This window comes from Diabrotica undecimpunctata, chromosome 7, assembly GCF_040954645.1.
Source record: "Diabrotica undecimpunctata isolate CICGRU chromosome 7, icDiaUnde3, whole genome shotgun sequence".
NCBI lineage: Eukaryota > Metazoa > Arthropoda > Insecta > Coleoptera > Chrysomelidae > Diabrotica > Diabrotica undecimpunctata.
In genome coordinates, this window is record NC_092809.1 from 95,286,875 (window position 1) to 95,307,141 (window position 20,267).

Sequence of the window (20,267 nt, forward strand, 5' to 3'; positions counted from 1 at the left end):
TTTACCGTTTCAGCCTTGAACGATAGTTGACATTAATCTGCTATATTCAGAGTAACTGTTACCAACCTTAACTCGAAAAATGAAAAAAAAAACTGCATTCTCCCCTTTTGCAGTGTATTCAAATATAAAACGATTAATCATTAGAAGAAACTCAATCTGCCAAGAGAATGTATGTACTGAGAATGTTTAACTGCGTTGTAACAGGTTTTCTTCGGGATACCTCTCCTATTTTTTACTTTGATCACTTCACACTAACAAATTCACTTTAACTCTTAATAGTCTCTTTTATGAAGACCGAATTTTTCAACATTTTTATGAATTCTATTTTTTTTAATTGATTTTGACAATAGCTATGAGTCATGCGGGTACAGTACACAAGTTTACCTAATATTTACAAGGGCATAGCTCTTGTCAAAATCCATTACCTATAACAAACTCAATTCCATCAACTCTCTATAGCCATATATAATACAGTAGAACTATATTCTAACTTCTCTTCTTCTTCTTCAAGTGCCCTGTCCGTTGCGAACGTTGGCTATTAACATGGCAATTCTGATCTTATTTGCGGCGCTTCTGAATAGTTCGACCGATGTGAGCCCGAACCACTTCCTCAGATTTTGGAGCCACGAGTGTCTTCTCCTGCCTGGCCCTCGCTTACTGTCTATTTTTCCCTGGGCAATCAATTGCAGTAGACGGTACTTATCGTGTCTCAATATGTGTCCTAGATATTCAAGCTTTCTTTGTTTAATTGTATTCACGATTTCTTTCTCCTTTCCGATTCTTTGGATTACCTCTGTGTTGGTGACATGTTCGGTCCAGGATATACGAAGAATGCGTCGGTACACCCACATTTTGAATGCTTCTAGTTTTCTCGTGAGCGTCTCCGTCAGCGTCCAGGCCTCCACACCATACAGTAAGATCGGAAAAATGTAGCATTTAACTAGACGTAGTTTTAGGGGAAGAGACAAATCCCTGCTTATGAGGAGCTTTTTCATATTGCTAAATGCTGCTCTAGCTCGTTCTATTCTCGCCTTAATTTCTGTGGCCTGTTCCCATTTTGCATTTACGTTGGTGCCAAGGTACACATAAGATTCTACATGGTCAATTAGTATGTTACTTATCCGTAACTGTCGAGCAGGCTGTTGCTTCCTGCTTATCAGCATCCACTTTGTCTTCTTGAAGTTGAGGCTCAGGCCGTATTCCTCACTAACTGAATAAACTCTTTCCATTACCTGCTGTAATTCGTCTATGGTACTGGCAAGGATCACCGTGTCGTCGGCATATCTTATATTGTTTGTTAACTCGCCGTTTATTTTTATGCCCTCATTTGCATTTTCCATACATTTATTAAATATTTCTTCGGAATAAATATTGAATAGGAGTGGGGATAATATACAACCCTGACGGACACCTCTTTTGATCTGCACACTTTTAGTGAGTTCGTTGCCAATTTTTGCTCTTGCTGTTTGACCCCAGTATAGGTTTGCCACAATTCGAATGTCCTTGTCGTCAATACCTGTCTTTCGCAGAATATCTATCAATTGTTCATGATTGACATTGTCAAATGCTTTTCTAAAATCCACAAAGCACAAATACACGTCCTTATCAACGTCTCTACACCGCTGTATGAGCACCTGGAGAGCGAAAATTGCTTCTCTAGTTCCAAGTGCTTTCCGAAAGCCAAACTGCGATCTATCAATATTTGACTCACATTTATCATATATTCTTCTATGAATGATCTTAGTGAACGCTTTAGTGACATGATTAATCAAGCTTATAAGCCGGTAGTCATCACAGATCTGGGCCTTTGGTTTCTTCAGGATTGTAATAAATGTTGACTGCAGCCAGTTCTCCGGGATTTTACCGCTATTATATATGTTGTTAAAAAGTTCAACTAGATTATCAAGGAACTGTTTGTCTGATTTACATAGGATCTTTAATATTTCGCAGGGTACATTGTCCGGACCTGCTGACTTATTGTTTTTTAGTGCTGCAATGGCATCTTCTATCTCCGATTTAAGGATTGAAGGTCCTGTTTCTCCTTCTCCATATAGGTGATCATCAGTCCTGTCAGATGCAAATAATTTTTCTATGTATGATTTCCATGTTTCTAAGATCGTTGATGGCTCCGAGATAAGATTTCCATCGCCATCTTTTATGCTGTTGGGTGACTTATTGAATTTCCTCTTGTTTGTCATTGATTTTATTTTTTTGTGCATATTGTAACTGTCGTATTTTCGTTCGTATTGTTCTATTTCCCTGCATTCGTTGGAAAACCATTTTTCTTTGGCTTCTCGAATTTTCGTTCTTATGATTTTGTGGATCTGCTGGTATTTTTCTTCATTTTTATTCTTGAATTTACGTCTTTCATCCATCATATCCATTATCTCATCAGACATCCATTCGTTCTTCTTTCGTCTGTCACGCTTTAATAGAGTCGCGCATGTTGTTTGGATTGCTTCCCTCGATTTATCCCATCTCTCTATTATGTCCGACGTGTTCTCGTTAATGTCGTTTATTTTCTTTCCTAGTTGTTCTCGTACTTTTATTTCGGTTTTTGGGTTAGTGAGTTTCTTAATATCAATTGTGTTTAAATTAGATCTTTTCTCGGGCCGTTTTACTCTCATGACCATTCTGCATACCAACAGATTGTGGTCCGTAGGAACATCGGCACCTGGGTACGTTTTTGATGATTTTATCATGTTTTTATATCTTGTTGGTACTGCTATATAATCTATCTGATTCCTTATGATGTTGTCAGGTGAGTCAGCGGGGGATTTCCATGTGTAAAGTCGACGTTTGGGGAGCTTGAAGAGTGTATTACTTAATAGCAGGTTATATTCCTGGCAGAAGCATATAAGTCTATCACCTCTATCGTTTCTCTCTCCTAGGCCGAAGTTACCCACGATCTCATTCACCTTGCCTCTGCCAACCTTTGCGTTAAAATCTCCCATCACTATTGTTACTTCATGTTTTTTTTGTCATTTTCATCAGGCTTCCCAGTTGTTCATAGAATTCTTCGCTGGTTACCTCATCTTTATCTGCCGTTGGCGCGTATACCTGTAATATGTTAATATTCACCGGTGTTGCTTGAATTTGTAAAAGCATTATTCTATCTGAATGGGGAGTGAAAGATTTTACTGCCGAATTAATACGTGGGGCAACTATTATTGCGGTGCCGTTTCTGTGATGTGTTGTGTCGTTTCCAGCATAGTAAACTTTATATCCAAGTATATCGCTTTGTCCAGAGTTTTGCCAGTGTGTTTCACTAATTCCCAATATATCAATTTTTAATCTTTTCATCTCTTTTACAATGTTATGAGTTTTGCCGCTCTCGTACATACTTCGTACATTCCAAGTTCCAATCCTTAGGTGTTGAGGACTTGCTTCCTTTTTTAGTCCGTAGGGATTTCGCTGGCTGACGACCAGGGAGGCCCTACTATTTGTTTGTGTGCATCCTCCCCTGCCGGATCTTGGGATCCGATCACCATGATCAGTAATGTTTTTGTTATCGTAGTGTATTGCCATGATAACTATTCTAGGAAATTCTTATGGGGTGGTTTTCCGTTGCCTTCCCCATCGCAGTACCACAACCATTCAAACTGCTCCAGTCATGCTTGTGGTAGTCCAGTTTTAAGCCGATCCAGGATCATTTCCTTTGCGCCTTGAGCTGGTACTGATGATCGCTGCTGCCCTTCATCAGGGTATCACTCGGTAATCACTCGGTGAAATTTTCGCCATAACTGGCTACCCTCACTTAGTTTAGCCTGCAGACCAATGCAGTTGCCCGGGGTGTGGCACATGGAGCCATAAGTGAGAGTTAGGTGTCTTATGAGGACCAGTTATCTAGAACCATCTCCCGTCTATGACGCTCGATGTGGTCGTTCCGATAAAAGGTACTACCTCTATAACACAACCCTACACCCCTACATTCTAACTATATATGTATATCGTATCTCATATTATATATTTGTTTTGTTTCAGATTAATAATGATCATTGAGAGTCAATCAGAAATTAGAGAAATTTACGATGTAAAATTTTTGTTAAGTAGGTTATCATTTGAAAGACAACACGCAGGTGTAGATCGAGTTTCGAAGAATGGTTTACTTCCATGTATATTTCCATCCCAAGATGCCACTTTAAGAGTTAGACAAACACAAAGAACCATTAACGATGGGGAGTAAGTATTTGTGGTAAATAATATTCATTAATGCATCAGTTCAGAGATATTTTAAAAGAAAATTGTATTTACATTTTTCATATACATCGTCTTTCCCAAAAGTATACATGTTCGCAATGTCGCATTCTTCGTCTTTCTGTCTGAATAATCTCCATGTAACTTAACAAAATATTGAAACAATAAACAAAGATCCAACGGAAACGTATCAAAAACAAATTAAACTAACGTTAGAAAATTTAAAATCAATATTATATTCAATAGAACAGAAATACCTTGACATCATGGACCCACATCCTCATAAATTATACTCTTTTATTAAACTACATAAACCTGATCACCCAATAAGACCTGTAGTTTCTTTTTATACAGCTCCGTCATATAAACTATCAAAAAAATTGTTAGAGATTATTTTAGAACACACTAAATTTTCACCTCAATTCACCGTAAAAAATACAAATAGAACTAGTTAATAAAATAAAACATTTTTAAATACCTAACAACTCAAAATTAATTTCATTTGACGTCAAAAACCTTTTTCCTAGTATTTCTCCTACAGAAACTTTTGCTCTAGTAAAAGACCTTCTAGACCATAATATTACAAATCCAATCATTACTTCTGAAATTTTACTTCTTCTTGAAATTTGCATAAGCCAGGACTACTTTGAATTTAATAATCAAATACATACAAATAACATTGCATGACTTATAATGGGTAATCAATCCTCTAAGCCCATTGCTATCAGATATATTTATGGACCATCTAGAAACAAAGATTTCAAAACATTCCATATTCAAACAGTTTTTATATTGGTGGATATACGTAGACGATGCGATGTACTGGTATGTTTTACACAAACTAACAGACAACTTGACCAATTCTTATCATTTACTAATTCACTCCATAGTCACATTGAATTCACGATATAGAGCGTTTCACGTTAAGAAAATAACATTGCGGAGATAGGGCCATGTATTTCTTATGGACGATAGAAGCGCAGCGATGCCACGATGAACGAACACAAGCACGATTCAAGGTTGTATATAATTTGTATTTTCGTTTTCACAGACATGAATTATTGAATTAATGTTTTTTAACGTAATTGACCAAAAGTGCCCATTCGAAACAAGAGATGAAAAGTAGGGAAAATGATTTTAATTAAATAAATAGTATTTACAAAAGATAATTTTATTTTATCTTATTTTAATTATAGTAACGACAGTTTATTTGTTTTTCGGTAAGAATATCATATACCATGAATCATAGAAATCAGTAGAAATATTGTTTAGTTAAATCATCCACTTTGCCGGCTATTAAAGGTTTAAAAGCAAATAAACGGACCGCTTGGAATGCATATATCTAATTACTAATTGCAACTTAAAATAATACGGTGTACGTATGTCAGCGATTTTATGTCGTTCTCTGAGACTACATAATGATAATAAGGCTTTGTGGTTCTTCAGTTGTTATTCTGACTTTACAGTTAAATGTTAATTGAAAATGGAAATTCGAAAAATATATCGACAATCTAGTAAACCGCATGCCTGAGAGTTTTGGCAACACTGATCTCCATAAGCCTAATGTTATTTTCTTAACGTGGAACGCTGTATAGAAACAGAACACAATCAATACATAAATGTTCTAAATTTAAAAATTATCACTTAAAAACAAACATGAGTGTTACGTATTTCATAAATCTACTCATACTGACACGACTATAGACAATTCATGATCCCATCCTACACAACATAAATTGGCTGCCTACCATAGCATGTTACATAGATTAATAGAAATTCCCATGTCAAAAAATAGCTTCGAGATATAACTGAATATCATTAAGCAAATAGCAGTAAACAATGGGTACAACAAACGCACAATAAAATTTTAAATCAGAAACTACATAAAAAACCCTAAAATTAGTATTTCCACCACCAGAGAAGAAACCCAGTACCCTCTGCTCGATTACATATACAGGCATAAATGTTCTAAATTTAAAAATTATCACTTAAAAACAAACATGAGTGTTCCGTATTTCATAAATCTACTCATACTGACACGACTATAGACAATTCATGATCCCATCCTACACAACATAAATTGGCTGCCTACCATAGCATGTTACATAGATTAATAGAAATTCCCATGTCAAAAAATAGCTTCGAGATATAACTGAATATCATTAAGCAAATAGCAGTAAACAATGGGTACAACAAACGCACAATAAAATTTTAAATCAGAAACTACATAAAAAACCCTAAAATTAGTATTTCCACTACCAGAGAAGAAACCCAGTACCCTCTGCTCGATTACATATACAGGCAAGATATCAATAAAAATAGGCAAACACATAAAAAAGAAAGGAATAACATCAACTTTTAGAACAAACAACAACTTAGGCAAATATATTAAGAACAACAAGAGCCGAAAGAAAAAGCAATTAAACAGCGGTCTATACAACCTTAAATCTGGCGACTTCCCAAAAACTTACATCGGTCAAACTGGTTGAACTTTTATCAAACGTATAACAGAACATAAAAGGGCTTTCAATAATAGAAAAACAGACTCACGTACGCACTTCACCTTCTAGACCATAATCATTGTTTTAATGACGAATTTCAAATTCTTCACATTCAAAATAAAGGCCTTAAGCTATCTTTACTAGAATCTATGGAAATTAACAAATTAAAAAATACAGACATTATTCTGAATGACCAACTTGAGACAAACAGTTCTCCTCTGATCAACGTATTCAGATAAAGACTATAAAGTGTGAACACACACAAAAAATAGATCACTTGAGAAAGGCACTCTGGCCGAAACAGCTGTATTGATAATTTAAAATAAATTTTGTGGAAATGTTAAAAACAAAAGTTTTCAGTGTTTTATTGTTAGGTAATTAATAGTATTCACCTCCACCTGTAACAAGGTTTTACTCAACAACTACAACTTACTGACATCTGACATGATAAACGAATAAAAGGTAAAATGTATATAACGACTACAATGATAGATGGCGCAATATAAATATGGATTAAATATTTATGATGTGATTTGCTTGTGATTTTCCAAAAACTGTACTGTGTCTTTTCTACTGTGTCAAATAAATTTTGACGAAGAAATCCGTCTGAAAATGTGACGTTTTCCTCTTACTGTGTCATGCAATCTTCTCAGAACTTGAAGCTAAAATTCTTTTTAGATTGTCTGACTTTTGGGAGCATAACAGCTTCATAATCGAAAAAATCAACACATGAATGTTTGAATGGAAGCTTCCATTGTGAAGGTTTTTTGTTTTGTTTCGGGACAATAATTGTCAACTTATACCCATGATCATTTTAATCGTGTGATTATTACTGGAGACCATTTCTAAAATGTCCAGAGCGAACCTGTTTCTACTCTGCTGTGAGAAATTTTGGAAGGAATTCGACAAACTTGTGATTCGTTCCAAATTCTCATTTAGATTTATCGAAGCATAACTTATCATAATTCCAAGATCGCTTTCTATTTCTCGCACAGTTAAACGATCTTCAGTCGCATATCTCACACGTTTAATATTTTCTGATGTGCTGGAAGATCGACCAGAACGCAGATCACTGTCAATAGACGTGCAGTCATTTTTAAACTGATTGAACCAATATGTGATCTGTGTTTTCATCATCAGTGGCTTTACAGCTCGTTATGAGCCAAAGCCTTCTTCAGAACAATCTTCCATTCGCCCCTGTCTCTGGCAACTCTTCTCCTAGCTTTAACTCCGATGGATTTTAGATCATCCTCTATGTTATCTTGATACCTAAGTTTTGGTGTGGTTCCTCTGGCTCGTCTTCCCACTGGTCCTCTTCGGTCGAACATTTTTCTGATAGTTGCATCTTCATCTCGCCTAATTCTGTGTTTTGCTCATACATTAATATCTAGAGTAAATAGTTTTCGTACAATTTTTGTTAAGTTTAACGCGAAACATAATGCAAATTCGTTACTTTGCAAACTCAAGGAAAATAATATAAACAAAAGCAAGTTATGAAGGAATACTTTTGGGACAGGCGTTATAAATGTTAAAAAACACACATGTTACGTCTGAAGATTGGGATTTGTTGGCAGTCAGTATTATACATATAAGTACGTATATTAATATTTATTTTTGATTATTTCCAGATTCTTAAATCAAACGATTGCTACAAACCAAGAGCAGAAGACGGCCGTTAGAAATATCTTAAATGCAACTTCAGTTCCATACCCTTACATAGTGTTTGGGCCTCCTGGAACAGGAAAGACTGTCACGATTGTAGAGGCTATTTTACAGCTTAAATTTAAGACCACTCACAAAATTCTTGTCTGCGCCCCTTCAAATTCTGCTTGTGATTTAATAACCGAAAAGCTGCTGGAACATTGCACTACGAACGAGTTGATTAGAGTTATGTCATCCAATGTTGACTTGTAAGTATATTAATTTTCTATGAGACCTTCCTCGTGTCATGATGTTTGTCCAAGCTAATATTCAAAAACCACTTACCAATTGCAATAAAATTTTTTGAAAGTGTATTTTTGGTTCAATTTAGGAGGTAGGATATTTTTGACCTCGATGAATGACCCTTATTTTTTTTAATTGTAAATTCAAAATGTTTTATATGACTTTACCTCTACAGTTTTAGTTCATTTGATCCGTTTGTTAAACGTCATTTTATGATATTTTATAACTACATATAAAATATCATAAAATGACATTTAACAAACGTAATTTTATGTTTTTTTTAACATTTTTTATAATAAATCGAGAACGACTGAATTGATTTGGCTTATTTTAGTTTTGAAATAATTATTTGAAATCTTAGGAAGGTCTTCTTCTTCTTCAAGTGCCGTCTCCATCAATGGAGGTTAGCGGTTATGGTGGCAAACGTTTGTCTATCTTCAGCTGTTCTTAAGAGTTCCTCAAATCCAAGTCCTGTCCAGTTTCTGATATTACGTAACCAGGACAATTTTTTTCTTCCAATTCCTCGCTTTCCTTCTATTTTGCCTTTTATTATCAACTGAGGGATGTAGTATTTCTCGTTGCGCAACAAATGCCCTAAATAACTGGTTTTTCTTCTTTTGACTGTTCTCAATAGTTCTTTTTCTAAATTGAGTCTCGCTAGTACTTCTTCATTTGTTTTTCGTGCTGTCCAAGGAATTTTTAAAATTCTACGGTACACCCACATTTCAAATGCCTCGATTCTATTCAGGCTCTTTATTTTTAAAGTCCATGTTTCGACTCCGTAGAGAAGAACAGACCAGATAAAACATTTTACAAGTTTTAATCTCAATTTAATATTTATATGTGTATCGCAGAATAGAACGCGCATCTTAAAGAAACTATCCCTAGCTTGAGCAATTCTCGCTTTAATTTCTTGTTCTGGGTCCAGCTTGCAATTAATCCAACAGCCAAGGTATTTGTATTGGTTTACCTGTTCTAAAATATTCCCATTTATTTTTATAGGTAAGGGGATATTCTGTTTTCTTTGGATCACCATTACTTTTGTTTTTTTTTCGTTGATCTTCATTCCAAACTCTCGACAAGCATCCTTAAGGTGGTCTATAACCCTCTGTAAGTTTGTGTCTGTATCAGCCAGTAGGACAGTGTCATCTGCATATCTTATGCTAGATATTGGTTCTCCATTAATTTTTATTCCTGTGGAAAGGTTTTCCAAGGCTTGCTTGAATAGTAGTTCCGAGTAAAGATTGAACAGCATAGGGGACAGTATGCATCCTTGCCTTACTCCTTTATTTATACTAATATTTCTAGATGTATGATCGTCGATCCTAATCTTGGCACTCTGCCTCCAATATAAGTTCTTAATTAGTCGGAGATCTTTGCTATCCAAGTTGATGCTCTGCAAGGAATTTAACATTTTATTATGGTTTACGCGATCAAATGCCTTTTCAAAGTCTACAAAACATAGAAAGACATCCTTTTGTTGGTCGTAACACTTCTGCAGCAGTACTTGTAATGAGAACAAGGCCTCTCTGGTCCCCATTCCGGCTCTGAATCCAAATTGATCGTATCCAACTTCTTTTTCACACCTTTTGTATACCCTATTGTGAAGTATTTTTAATAGAATTTTAAGCATTTGGCTCATAAGACTTATTAATCTAAAATCTGCGCATCGCCTGGAGTTAGCTTGTTTTGGAATGGGAATAAAAATAGATTCTAACCATTCCTCTGGTATTTCCCCAGTATCGTAGATTGTATTAAACAAAATTACTAACAAATCAATGTTATTACTTTCGATCAATTTAAGTATTTCAGGATAAACTTCATCAGGTCCAGGGCTTTTATTGGTCTTTAATTGTTTAATGGCATATTCCACTTCGACTTTTAGAATTGGTGGGCTTTCAGTGACATTATTTATTGTAATGTCTATTCTTTCATCTCGGAACAGCTGTTGTATAAATTTTTCCCATTCTTCTATTTTATCTTTGGTGTTATGAATTAACTCTCCGTTGTTATTTACCAGTGGGCAATGTTGTTTTTTGTGGATGAATGAAAATTCTTTCACCTTCTTGTACATATTAAAGTAATCATGTCTATGTTCTAATTCTTCTATTTCTTTACATTTTTCTTCGAGCCATTTCTCTTTTGATTCTTTTATTTTCCTTCTTATTTCTGTATTTAATCGTTTGTAATCGCTTGTGTTCTTATTTTTGTATTTCCTCCTTTCGTCTATCATCTTTAGAATAGCTGGTGTCATCCAGTCTTTTTTTGCCATTAATCGTGTATTTGGAATTTCTTCCCTTGCAGAATTGACGAGGATGGATTTTATTTGTTGCCAAGTTGTATTTATATTTTGGATATTTATTTGGGTTCGGTCTATTTCTGAGAGTTTTTCATTTAGTTTTACAGTGGTTTTATCTTTAATCTGTACATCTTTTAGTAGTTCCATATTAGGTTTGTTCTTCGGCTTTGCATTTTTTATTACTTTAATTCTTGTGCGAATATTTGCTACTACAGGGTTGTGGTCGGAATTTGCATCAGCACTAGGATATGTTTTTGTACTTGTAATGGAGTTACGAAATCGTTGGTTGATTAAAACATAATCTATTTGATTTCTTATTATTCTTTCTTTTGTGTGTAGCGGGGAAGTCCAGGTGTATAACCTGCGTTGAGGTAACTTAAACCAAGTGTTTGTTGCTATCATATTGTGTTGCTGGCAAAACTCTAATAGTCTCTCTCCTCTTTCATTTCGTTCTCCTAGTCCGTATTCTCCTACGATATTTTGGAATTTCCCTCTTCCTATTTTAGCATTAAAATCTCCTAGGACGATGTTAATATCTTCTTTCTTTGTCAATTTCATGAGCTTTTGTAGATCTTCATACCATTCTTCTAGTATGTCATCTGACTTATCTGCGGTTGGTGCATAGACCTGAATAATATTCACATTAAAAGGAGAACTCCTTATTTGCAACAGCATTGCTCTGTCAGAGAGTGGTATAAAGTTTGAAACTGCGTTACTCAATTCATCGTTTATTATTACACCTACTCCATTGAAATGTTTTGGATCATTGTTGCCTGAATAATAGAGTGTTTTGTTCATAATTTTTGTTGTTCCTGAGTTAGGCCATCTAACTTCACTCAGACCTAAAATATCTATATTCAATCTGTTCATTTCTTGGCACAGGTTTGCTAGCTTTCCAGCCTCATAAAGGCTTCTGATGTTCCAGGTCGCTACTTTGACGTCATTGTTTGTTTTAGTTTTGTATTTGTTTTTGTTCCTCCCGGGGATTCTTAGCACCCCCTGAACATTTAAGTTCTGCCGGCCACTGGGGGCCATCGATTTAGTTCCATTTACCATCATAACTTTCTTGGGAAAATTAATGAGGTGGTTTCCCATTGCCTTCCTCATGTTTTCTGTCGGGGTTTTCTCCCTTATCCGGAGTGTTCCAGTTTTAAGGCGCCGGAAGCTCGCCTTTCGCCCTTTCCCGTTAGCGTTACCCAGGAAGTACCACGTGGAGGTGGGAATCGGACTTGCTAACAGACGTAATGTTTAACTATTCATCCAGGAAGGTCTAATAGGTGAGAAAATATGATGAAATTATAAAGAGTACACTAAAAACAACTGTTTTATTTTCCCATACAAACAGTTACATTATACCCTTATACAAAATGTTTTATTAAGACTCTTCCTCTACTAGACCGGTGGTTCATTTAAACATAAAATGACGTTTAACAAACGCCATGTCTATTTACTTTTTTCGTTTCGCATAAACTCGAGAAAATATGATGAAATTGTAAGGAAAATAGTAGAAGCAGTTTTATTTTCCCATCCAAACAGTTATAATATTCTGATCTATACCATATACCATTATTTTTATTACTGTATATGAAGTGTTTCTTCTATGTTACTTTTATTAGTTGTATATGAAGTGTTTTAAAAACTGTGGTTTTTTCGAGAGTAAAATATTTTTATTTTTCACAGAATTATGTATGATTATAATTAAAAATAATTTTTAAAACGTTGAACACTGTTTATTTACAATAAAATACGATTTTTCAACATTTTCTCTGCAATAAAGTTAAAAATATATAAGATTGTGCATTAATTTAATACATTTTAATAATAATTATAAATTTTATGAAACCATTTTAAATAAACTTAAACTTCATAAAATTCATAAAAATTTTCATAAAATTTTCATAATTCATATTAATTTTTAATCGTAATTTATGATAATTTACAATCATTGAGTTACGCCAAATGTAAGCAACTTACAGTTGTTGATTCAGAAAATTTTTAGATGGTGGGCATCAACACATTCAGTACTCCAGCCGCCATTAGACGTTCATAGCAAACCAAATGCAATATTTAACATTAAACAAAGAAGTATAATGGTTGCATTGATATAAACGAGTTCAGTTATAATCTGGGATAAATGTACTATGGCTCATAAAGATTTACTCGACAAACTATTCGTTGATGCTGTATTTCTACTGTCTAGTGACTTCCGACAGACATTACCAGTTATTCCTCTTTACATATGCGGATGAGATTAATGCATGTTGTAACACAATCGTTTTTATTTCGAAATTTCGAAACAGTGCGATTGGCCATTAAGATTAATTAATTGGAAGTGTCTTCCCGGCTATTCTGAATAATTACTTGAATCATAATTGGCTCATTGAGCGCGCAATTTTGGCGGCGAAAAATATTGATGTTAACGAAATTAACTTCCAGATTCAACAGTTGTTACCAGATGATCTGATATCTTTTAAATCAGTCGACAATATTGTTAATGAAGACGAAACCGTAAATTATCCAAAAGAATTTTTAAATTCTCTAGATATACTGGGGATGCTATCACGGATTTCATGATATTTACTTAACTCTGTTAAATAAATTGAACATAATATTAGTCATATAATAACCAAACCACAGCAAAGTCTGACCGGGTCAGCTGGTATATATATTATTATTATGATTTTGAAATATATTTGAAAATTAAAAAAAAAATCTATTTTTAATGAATTTCAGTCTTTTAACACCCGCTAATAATCTTTTATGGTTAATGCGGCTTTGTTTAAATAAAAAAGAACTTTTATGTCATACTAGTTTATTATTGTGTTTTTATTGCTTAGTTACCAACTACGTAATAGTGTACTTTATGCCCGCGCGGGCATACATAATACAGACGATAGAATGTCTACTAGTAAATGTAAATAATGTATATATATTTATAAAATATAAAACGAACTAGTATGACATAAAGTTTGTACGCACCGCGGGTATTAATAGATGTATATGCCCTCGAGCGACTTACAAACTCTCTGGTCAGAGGCCCTCGCGTTTGTAACATCGTCGCCCTCTGGGCACAAACATCTATTTAATACCCTTGGTACATAAATAACTATTATTTACTCCACTTGTTCACTGCAAAATTTTTGTGTTTTAGGTCAAATGTCCACGAACCAGTTTTACCATACTCCAACTACGAAGAGTATGAGGGATCATGGCTATATAAAAAAATTGATACGGCAGCCTTGAATACTTATAGAATAGTCGTAACTACTTTAATTCTTGTCGGTAGACTCGCCGGTTACTACAAACCAGACATGGTTTTCATTGATGAAGCTGCGCAAGCATGTGAACCTGAAGTTTGCATAGCTTTAGGTATGGTTAAACATGGACAGCAGATAGTATTGGCCGGAGATCCCAAGCAGCTTGGACCATCATTAACTTCTGACGCTGCCGTCCGATATGGCTTAGGTTTGCAATGTCTATCTTTTATTTATTGATAGTTTTACATGCGCAGATACTGAAAAGTGTTCAAAAATACATGTAAATTGTAATAGAAAGTTCAGTGTCTAACTTAAAAGTGTAATGTTGTAATTACCTTTATATTCCAGGCGGTATCTATGTAAAATAAATATTTTTGGGTGTGATGCATATAAACGCAGATTTTTGCATAAATCGCTCCAAAATATTACTACAAATGATAACTTCACTATGTGTGAGTTGTAAAATGTGGGCTTAACAGAGCCAAGACTACATTCGAACTGTGGCTTCTACTATCATATATATATATATATATATATATATATATATATATATATATATATATATATATATATATATATATATATATATATACATATATATATATACATATATACATATATATATATATATATATATATATATATATATATATATATATATATATATATATATATATATATATATATATATATATATATATATATATATATATATGAAAATTACTGAGTTCTCGGGAAGAACCGCGTTGAGAATTTAAAACTCGACGTTTCGGCACCCATTTTGGAGCCATTATCAAGAGGGATACGGTTCGGTTCGAGTTCGGGGTCTCAATCTGCCTACTCCCCTCACTCGAGACGTACCAGTATCGTGTTCTATATTGCAAGAACTGTCTCTCGGCACTGAGGTCTCAATCTGCCTACTCCCCAGTGTCGAGTGACAACCGGTCTTACCCTGTGTCGCTGCTTTTATACTCGCTGTATGCGCGGGAACGGTATGCGCTGACGTGGTCTGAACTGACGTGGCCTGAGCGGTGTGGGCGGGAGGTCGCTGAAGAAGGGGTCGCCATGTTGCCGGCAATCGTTTCGCGTCATCGCGCGTGTTCAAGCTGTGAGGCCGTTTTTCGATTTCGATAGCTTCACGAATGATTCTCGCTTTTAATGAGCGGATGGGAGCGATGGTTTTTGCTTTTTCGAAATCTATTTTGTGGCCTGTCTGAATATGATGTTGGGCTAGGGCTGAAGTGGTATCGGAATGTTTGACTGATAGAGAATGTTCGTAAATACGGTTATGGATTCGTCGGTTTGTCTGTCCTACGTATGTACGTGGGCAACTGGAACAAGGTATCTCGTAGACACCATGGTCTTCATTGGGGATTTGGTCTTTTACGGATCTAACGAGATTGGACAATTTGGAGTGAGTGGTGAAGATGGTTTTGATATTAAGAGGGATAAGAGTTCTACTGATCTTGTCAGTGACACCTTTAATACAAGGTAGAAAGATTTTGGGTTGATCCGGCGGCAAGGTTTCTTTTTTGGATGGAATGGGGTTTAGAAGTTTTTGAATGCTTCTATTGATTTGGGTTTTGTGGTAGCCGTTTTGTAGGAGTGTTTGTTTTATTGAATTGATTTCGGATGACCTGTGATTGTTGTCGCTAAGTCTTATGGAACGGGAAATAAGAGTGTTGATGACTGAATTAAGTTGGGCGGGGTGATGATGTGACTGGGCATTGAGATAGCGGTTTGTATGAGTGGGTTTCCGGTACACGGAATAGGAAAAACTGTGAGGTGGATTTTTCTGAATAAGAACATCAAGGAATGGCAAAGACGCTTCAGACTCAACTTCCATCGTGAATTGAATGCTGGGATGTATTCCATTCAGGTGGGAGAGGAAGAGATCTAATGTGTCTTTACCATGGGGCCAAATGACAAAGGTGTCATCAACGTACCGTAACCAGCAGGTGGGTTTGAGATTTGACGAGGACAAGGCTACTGTTTCGAAATGTTCCATGTATATATCTGCTATTACAGGAGAGAGGGGCGATCCCATTGGGGCACCTTTGATTTGACGATAGAAACGATTTTGGATATATATATATATATATATATATATATATATATATATATATATATATATATATATACAGGGTGGTCCTTAAGTAATTGTACAAACAGAAACCGTAGATTCTGCACTTTAAAATATTACGATTTATGCCAACTTGCTTTAATAAAATGTTGATATTAAGAAAGATACAGGGTGTTAAAGTGGAAATTTAAAATTTTATTTTTCGCTATAACTTTCATGTTTGTAAAGATTTATGTATAAAAATTTACAACTGGGTACTTTTAGATATGACAAAATATAATTTGATGCACACTTTGATGTAACTGATAGGGGGCGCCACATATGTGGTATAAATTTGCACTTAACTTTTTTGCTCTTTAAGTTATGAAAGTCTTTTCAAATTTGAAAAGCCGTTGAAAGTATTTCAGTATATTTTTCTTTGATTCAAGAAAGCATATTTGTTTATGTACTCGCTTAAATATTTTAATTAGTTTTTCAACTTGTTACTTGTTTACGAAAATCAGTTCAGTTTCATTAACGATAAAAACGTCAACGACTCACCTGTACTGTTTTTCTCGTTAGAGAATTACGAACACAGTTTGTAGTTCAATGTCCTTACTTTTAGAGCTCACGTTGCCAAATAATTTTGTAAGAAGGTTTTTTATTGTGGTTTGATATTGCAATTTATTATTTTTATTGCGAATAAGGCACAATGTGACTTTAAAATAAGCTTATTTTGATGTTTAAATTTCCAATTCGGAAATCGTACTTAAAATACGAAACAATAAATTTTATTTCCATAAAACGATTTCCGAAGTGGAAATCAAAATGTTAAATTAAACTTATTGTAAAGAAAAACTGTGGCAAATTTAAAATAAAAAACAGTAAGCTGCCATTTAAATCAATTCGCCCAAATTTGATTATCTTAGAACGTTGTTAAAATGCTAAAAAGACAACAGGTCAAATAAAACCAATAAGTTTGGCAACGTTGAACTTCTCCTCTTTTCTTAGTTCCACTAATGCTATTTCGACGATATAATGGGCTGACCTAATATACCTCTCTCTTTTTAAATAATTGTTTCTCACTCCATCTCACATAAGGTACATACCGACCATAAACTTTTACCTACACTGTATATATACATACATATATATATATATATATATATATATATATATATATATATATAATATATATATATGTATATATATATCTTTAAGGAATATGACCGTTTAATTTATATAAAAAAAAATGTGCACTCGTAAGTGAATGGGATATTTTCGGTCAATTTGGAGATAAAAAAGACAAGAGTTGTGCTACTTTATCTATTTATTGAAGACGTTTCGCCCAATGTTCATTGGGCATTATCAGTTCATCTAAAAGAGTATTATAAGCGATACATCTATATGGAAAACAATTAAGTAAATTATCTTACCTTTAAAAGATCTGTAGCATTAAGATGTTATTATTGTGAAGAAACATCAAAAATTAATCTATTAAATAAATCAGCAAAAACACAGAAACACAGAACGCCGGAAGATTCCCAATTAAAGTAATTTTATATTAATTTTTTTAATTTAACTTTTGAAAACATTGATTGATTCTAAAATCTATCAAAAAATGTAATTGTCAATTTTGAAATGTTATATTAACAAAGGCAAGGCTAGGGATCTTCACTGTTATGATCATATGATGCAAAATAAAGTATTTGAAAGCTTGAATGTCAGAACTGACAATCAGCTGGTGAGATTTATATATATATATATATATATATATATATATATATATATATATATATATATATATATCGATGACTTAACTTGCAGAGCGGCTAACTCCGTTTTTTAAAACTTTACAGGAACACAAAAAAACTTCTTAAAAAAATTAATACTTATAATATCAATATTCCAAAAATCTATTTGTTGTCTATTTATTTTGCACTTTGAAGTTACTAAAAAGCAAAAAAAAATATTTTGATTAAATAACAATTATTTAAATTTTTGGAGTTACCCTGTTTGTAATTAAAAGAAAATATTAAATAATCGGAGTTGCCCATTTTTCTCTGCATCGTGTTATGGAACCTCTATAGGAAAACAAAATCAATCTGTAAGTATATTTCTGTTTATTTTTATTTTATAATCAAGTATTTTATTTTTATTATACCATAGAGTATTTTATTTATCAGTCTTCATGTGGCACATTGTCATAGTAGTCCCTGTAGTCCACCTGGCAAGGTACTTTTTAGTTGTTGTAAGTCTTTGAATTTACGACTACTTATTTTAAGCCGATTTTCATATAGATTCGGTAAGCTTTCAATAGGTTTAACTGAGACCCTTTTATCACATCGCTGTGGCAGTAAGTGCCATTTATCTGTAAACCGTAACTTAAAGTACAGGTTCCCTTGTTTATATTGTAGTCACGAATATCTGTGACCTAAAAACAAAACATTAATAATTTAACAATGTTTTCGTCTTCTGTGTCTGTAGAAGACCAAACAAAATTAACATTAAAAATACCTTGGCATCTCCTATGGCTTTTCCTGGTCTTATTGACTTTTATAAAACTGTAAACTTGCGAAAGATTTAAAAAATTCATGGGTTAGGTAAGATACGTTGTAAGGTTTAGGATGTTTGCGAGCTCCAACACAAACTTGTGCATATTCAGCTGGTACATGAATTATTTTGTTTTTCAGTTTCCTCTCTATGGTGGCATGCATTAAGTCCGCTTCCATCTGGGTATGGCCTACCTCTAGATACTTTTGCTGAATTGTGACATTGTTTAATGTTGCCACGTTTAGTAATGCATTTATCAATATTACGTTTCTATTTTGTGCTGTACATCCATCACTGTACAATATAATTTTAGTATTCTGTCCAGATTCTCTGTGGATACTCGGCAAAAGTTTCTCCGTGATAAACTTGACAATTATAGTAGCGTAATTGTCAGAGGATAACCCACCTTCGGTCTCGTTCCAGAGATAACAAAATCCGTCTTTACTTTTTATATTAAATAGACAGAAATTGTGCGTGCATATCTTAGTTTTATAATATAGAGATGACACATTAGATTTGGGTGCCAATAACACAGCTTGCGTGTCCGTTGTGAATACAAATTCTTCTGTGCTTTTATCCTGTTCTTTTTCAAGTCTAGCTTCATTCTTTCTTTCTATGTGCTCCTTGTATTCTGTGTCAGGTATATTTCATTAAAACTACTTACCGCCACTCTTATACACTGTATCGTTATCAAATCAACTTTATTTTATCTGGTAATTCAGTTTTCTAAAAAAGACCGCGCACTTAAAACGTGGCACTTGTTACTCACCGTCAAATACAAATAAACTGGCGGTTGACCTTGGAGTTAGCCACATTTCGGTGTTGTTATTCTAGTGTTAGCAGTTGACCGTTTTACGTGTTCGCCGTTTTCTCCGTTATTTTAAAAGCTAGGGAGATATTTTATTGATCATAATGTGATCGACAACTAGACGCAGTCGACAACGCCAAAACCTATATTTCGGTGAAAAATGGAGTTAGCCGCTTTGCAAGTTAAGCCATCGATATGTATATATATATATATATATATATATATATATGTATATATATATATATATATATATATATATATATATATATGTACGTGTGTATAAATATGTGTATACTTTGAATATAGAAATAATACGTAATGATGTACAGTTTGATAATTTCATATTTTTTTAGGTATATCCCTTCTTGAGAGAATTATGCAAACAGATTTGTATAGCCAAAACAACCAGAATTGTATAACAATGTTAATCCAGAATTTCAGAAATCACCGAACGATTTTACGTTTGCCCAATGAATTATTTTATGGAAATCAATTAGAGGTAAAAGTTATTTGAGACTTACTAGTTATTAAGATGTTTTAATATTCATTCAAAAGAGCCTATCATTACTTATTAGAGGAAACACACAAAAATCTAGGATCATACTAAGAGACACCAAACCTTTCAAATCCCGTATCACTTGCTGTA

At 34.0% G+C, this 20,267-nt stretch overlaps 1 protein-coding gene across 2 annotated transcripts in view; it reads left to right on the top strand.

Moving 5' to 3' along the window:
* Positions 1–20,267, top strand: part of LOC140445599 (putative helicase mov-10-B.1) — a 94,453-nt gene that overhangs the window by 53,816 nt on the left and 20,370 nt on the right. For both annotated transcript variants that reach the window (XM_072537776.1, XM_072537775.1), the window contains exons 11-14: positions 3,985–4,182; positions 8,327–8,608; positions 14,093–14,406; positions 19,975–20,120. In XM_072537776.1, coding sequence (XP_072393877.1) covers positions 3,985–4,182; positions 8,327–8,608; positions 14,093–14,406; positions 19,975–20,120 — 940 coding nt within the window. The remainder of the gene's footprint in view (positions 1–3,984; positions 4,183–8,326; positions 8,609–14,092; positions 14,407–19,974; positions 20,121–20,267) is intronic.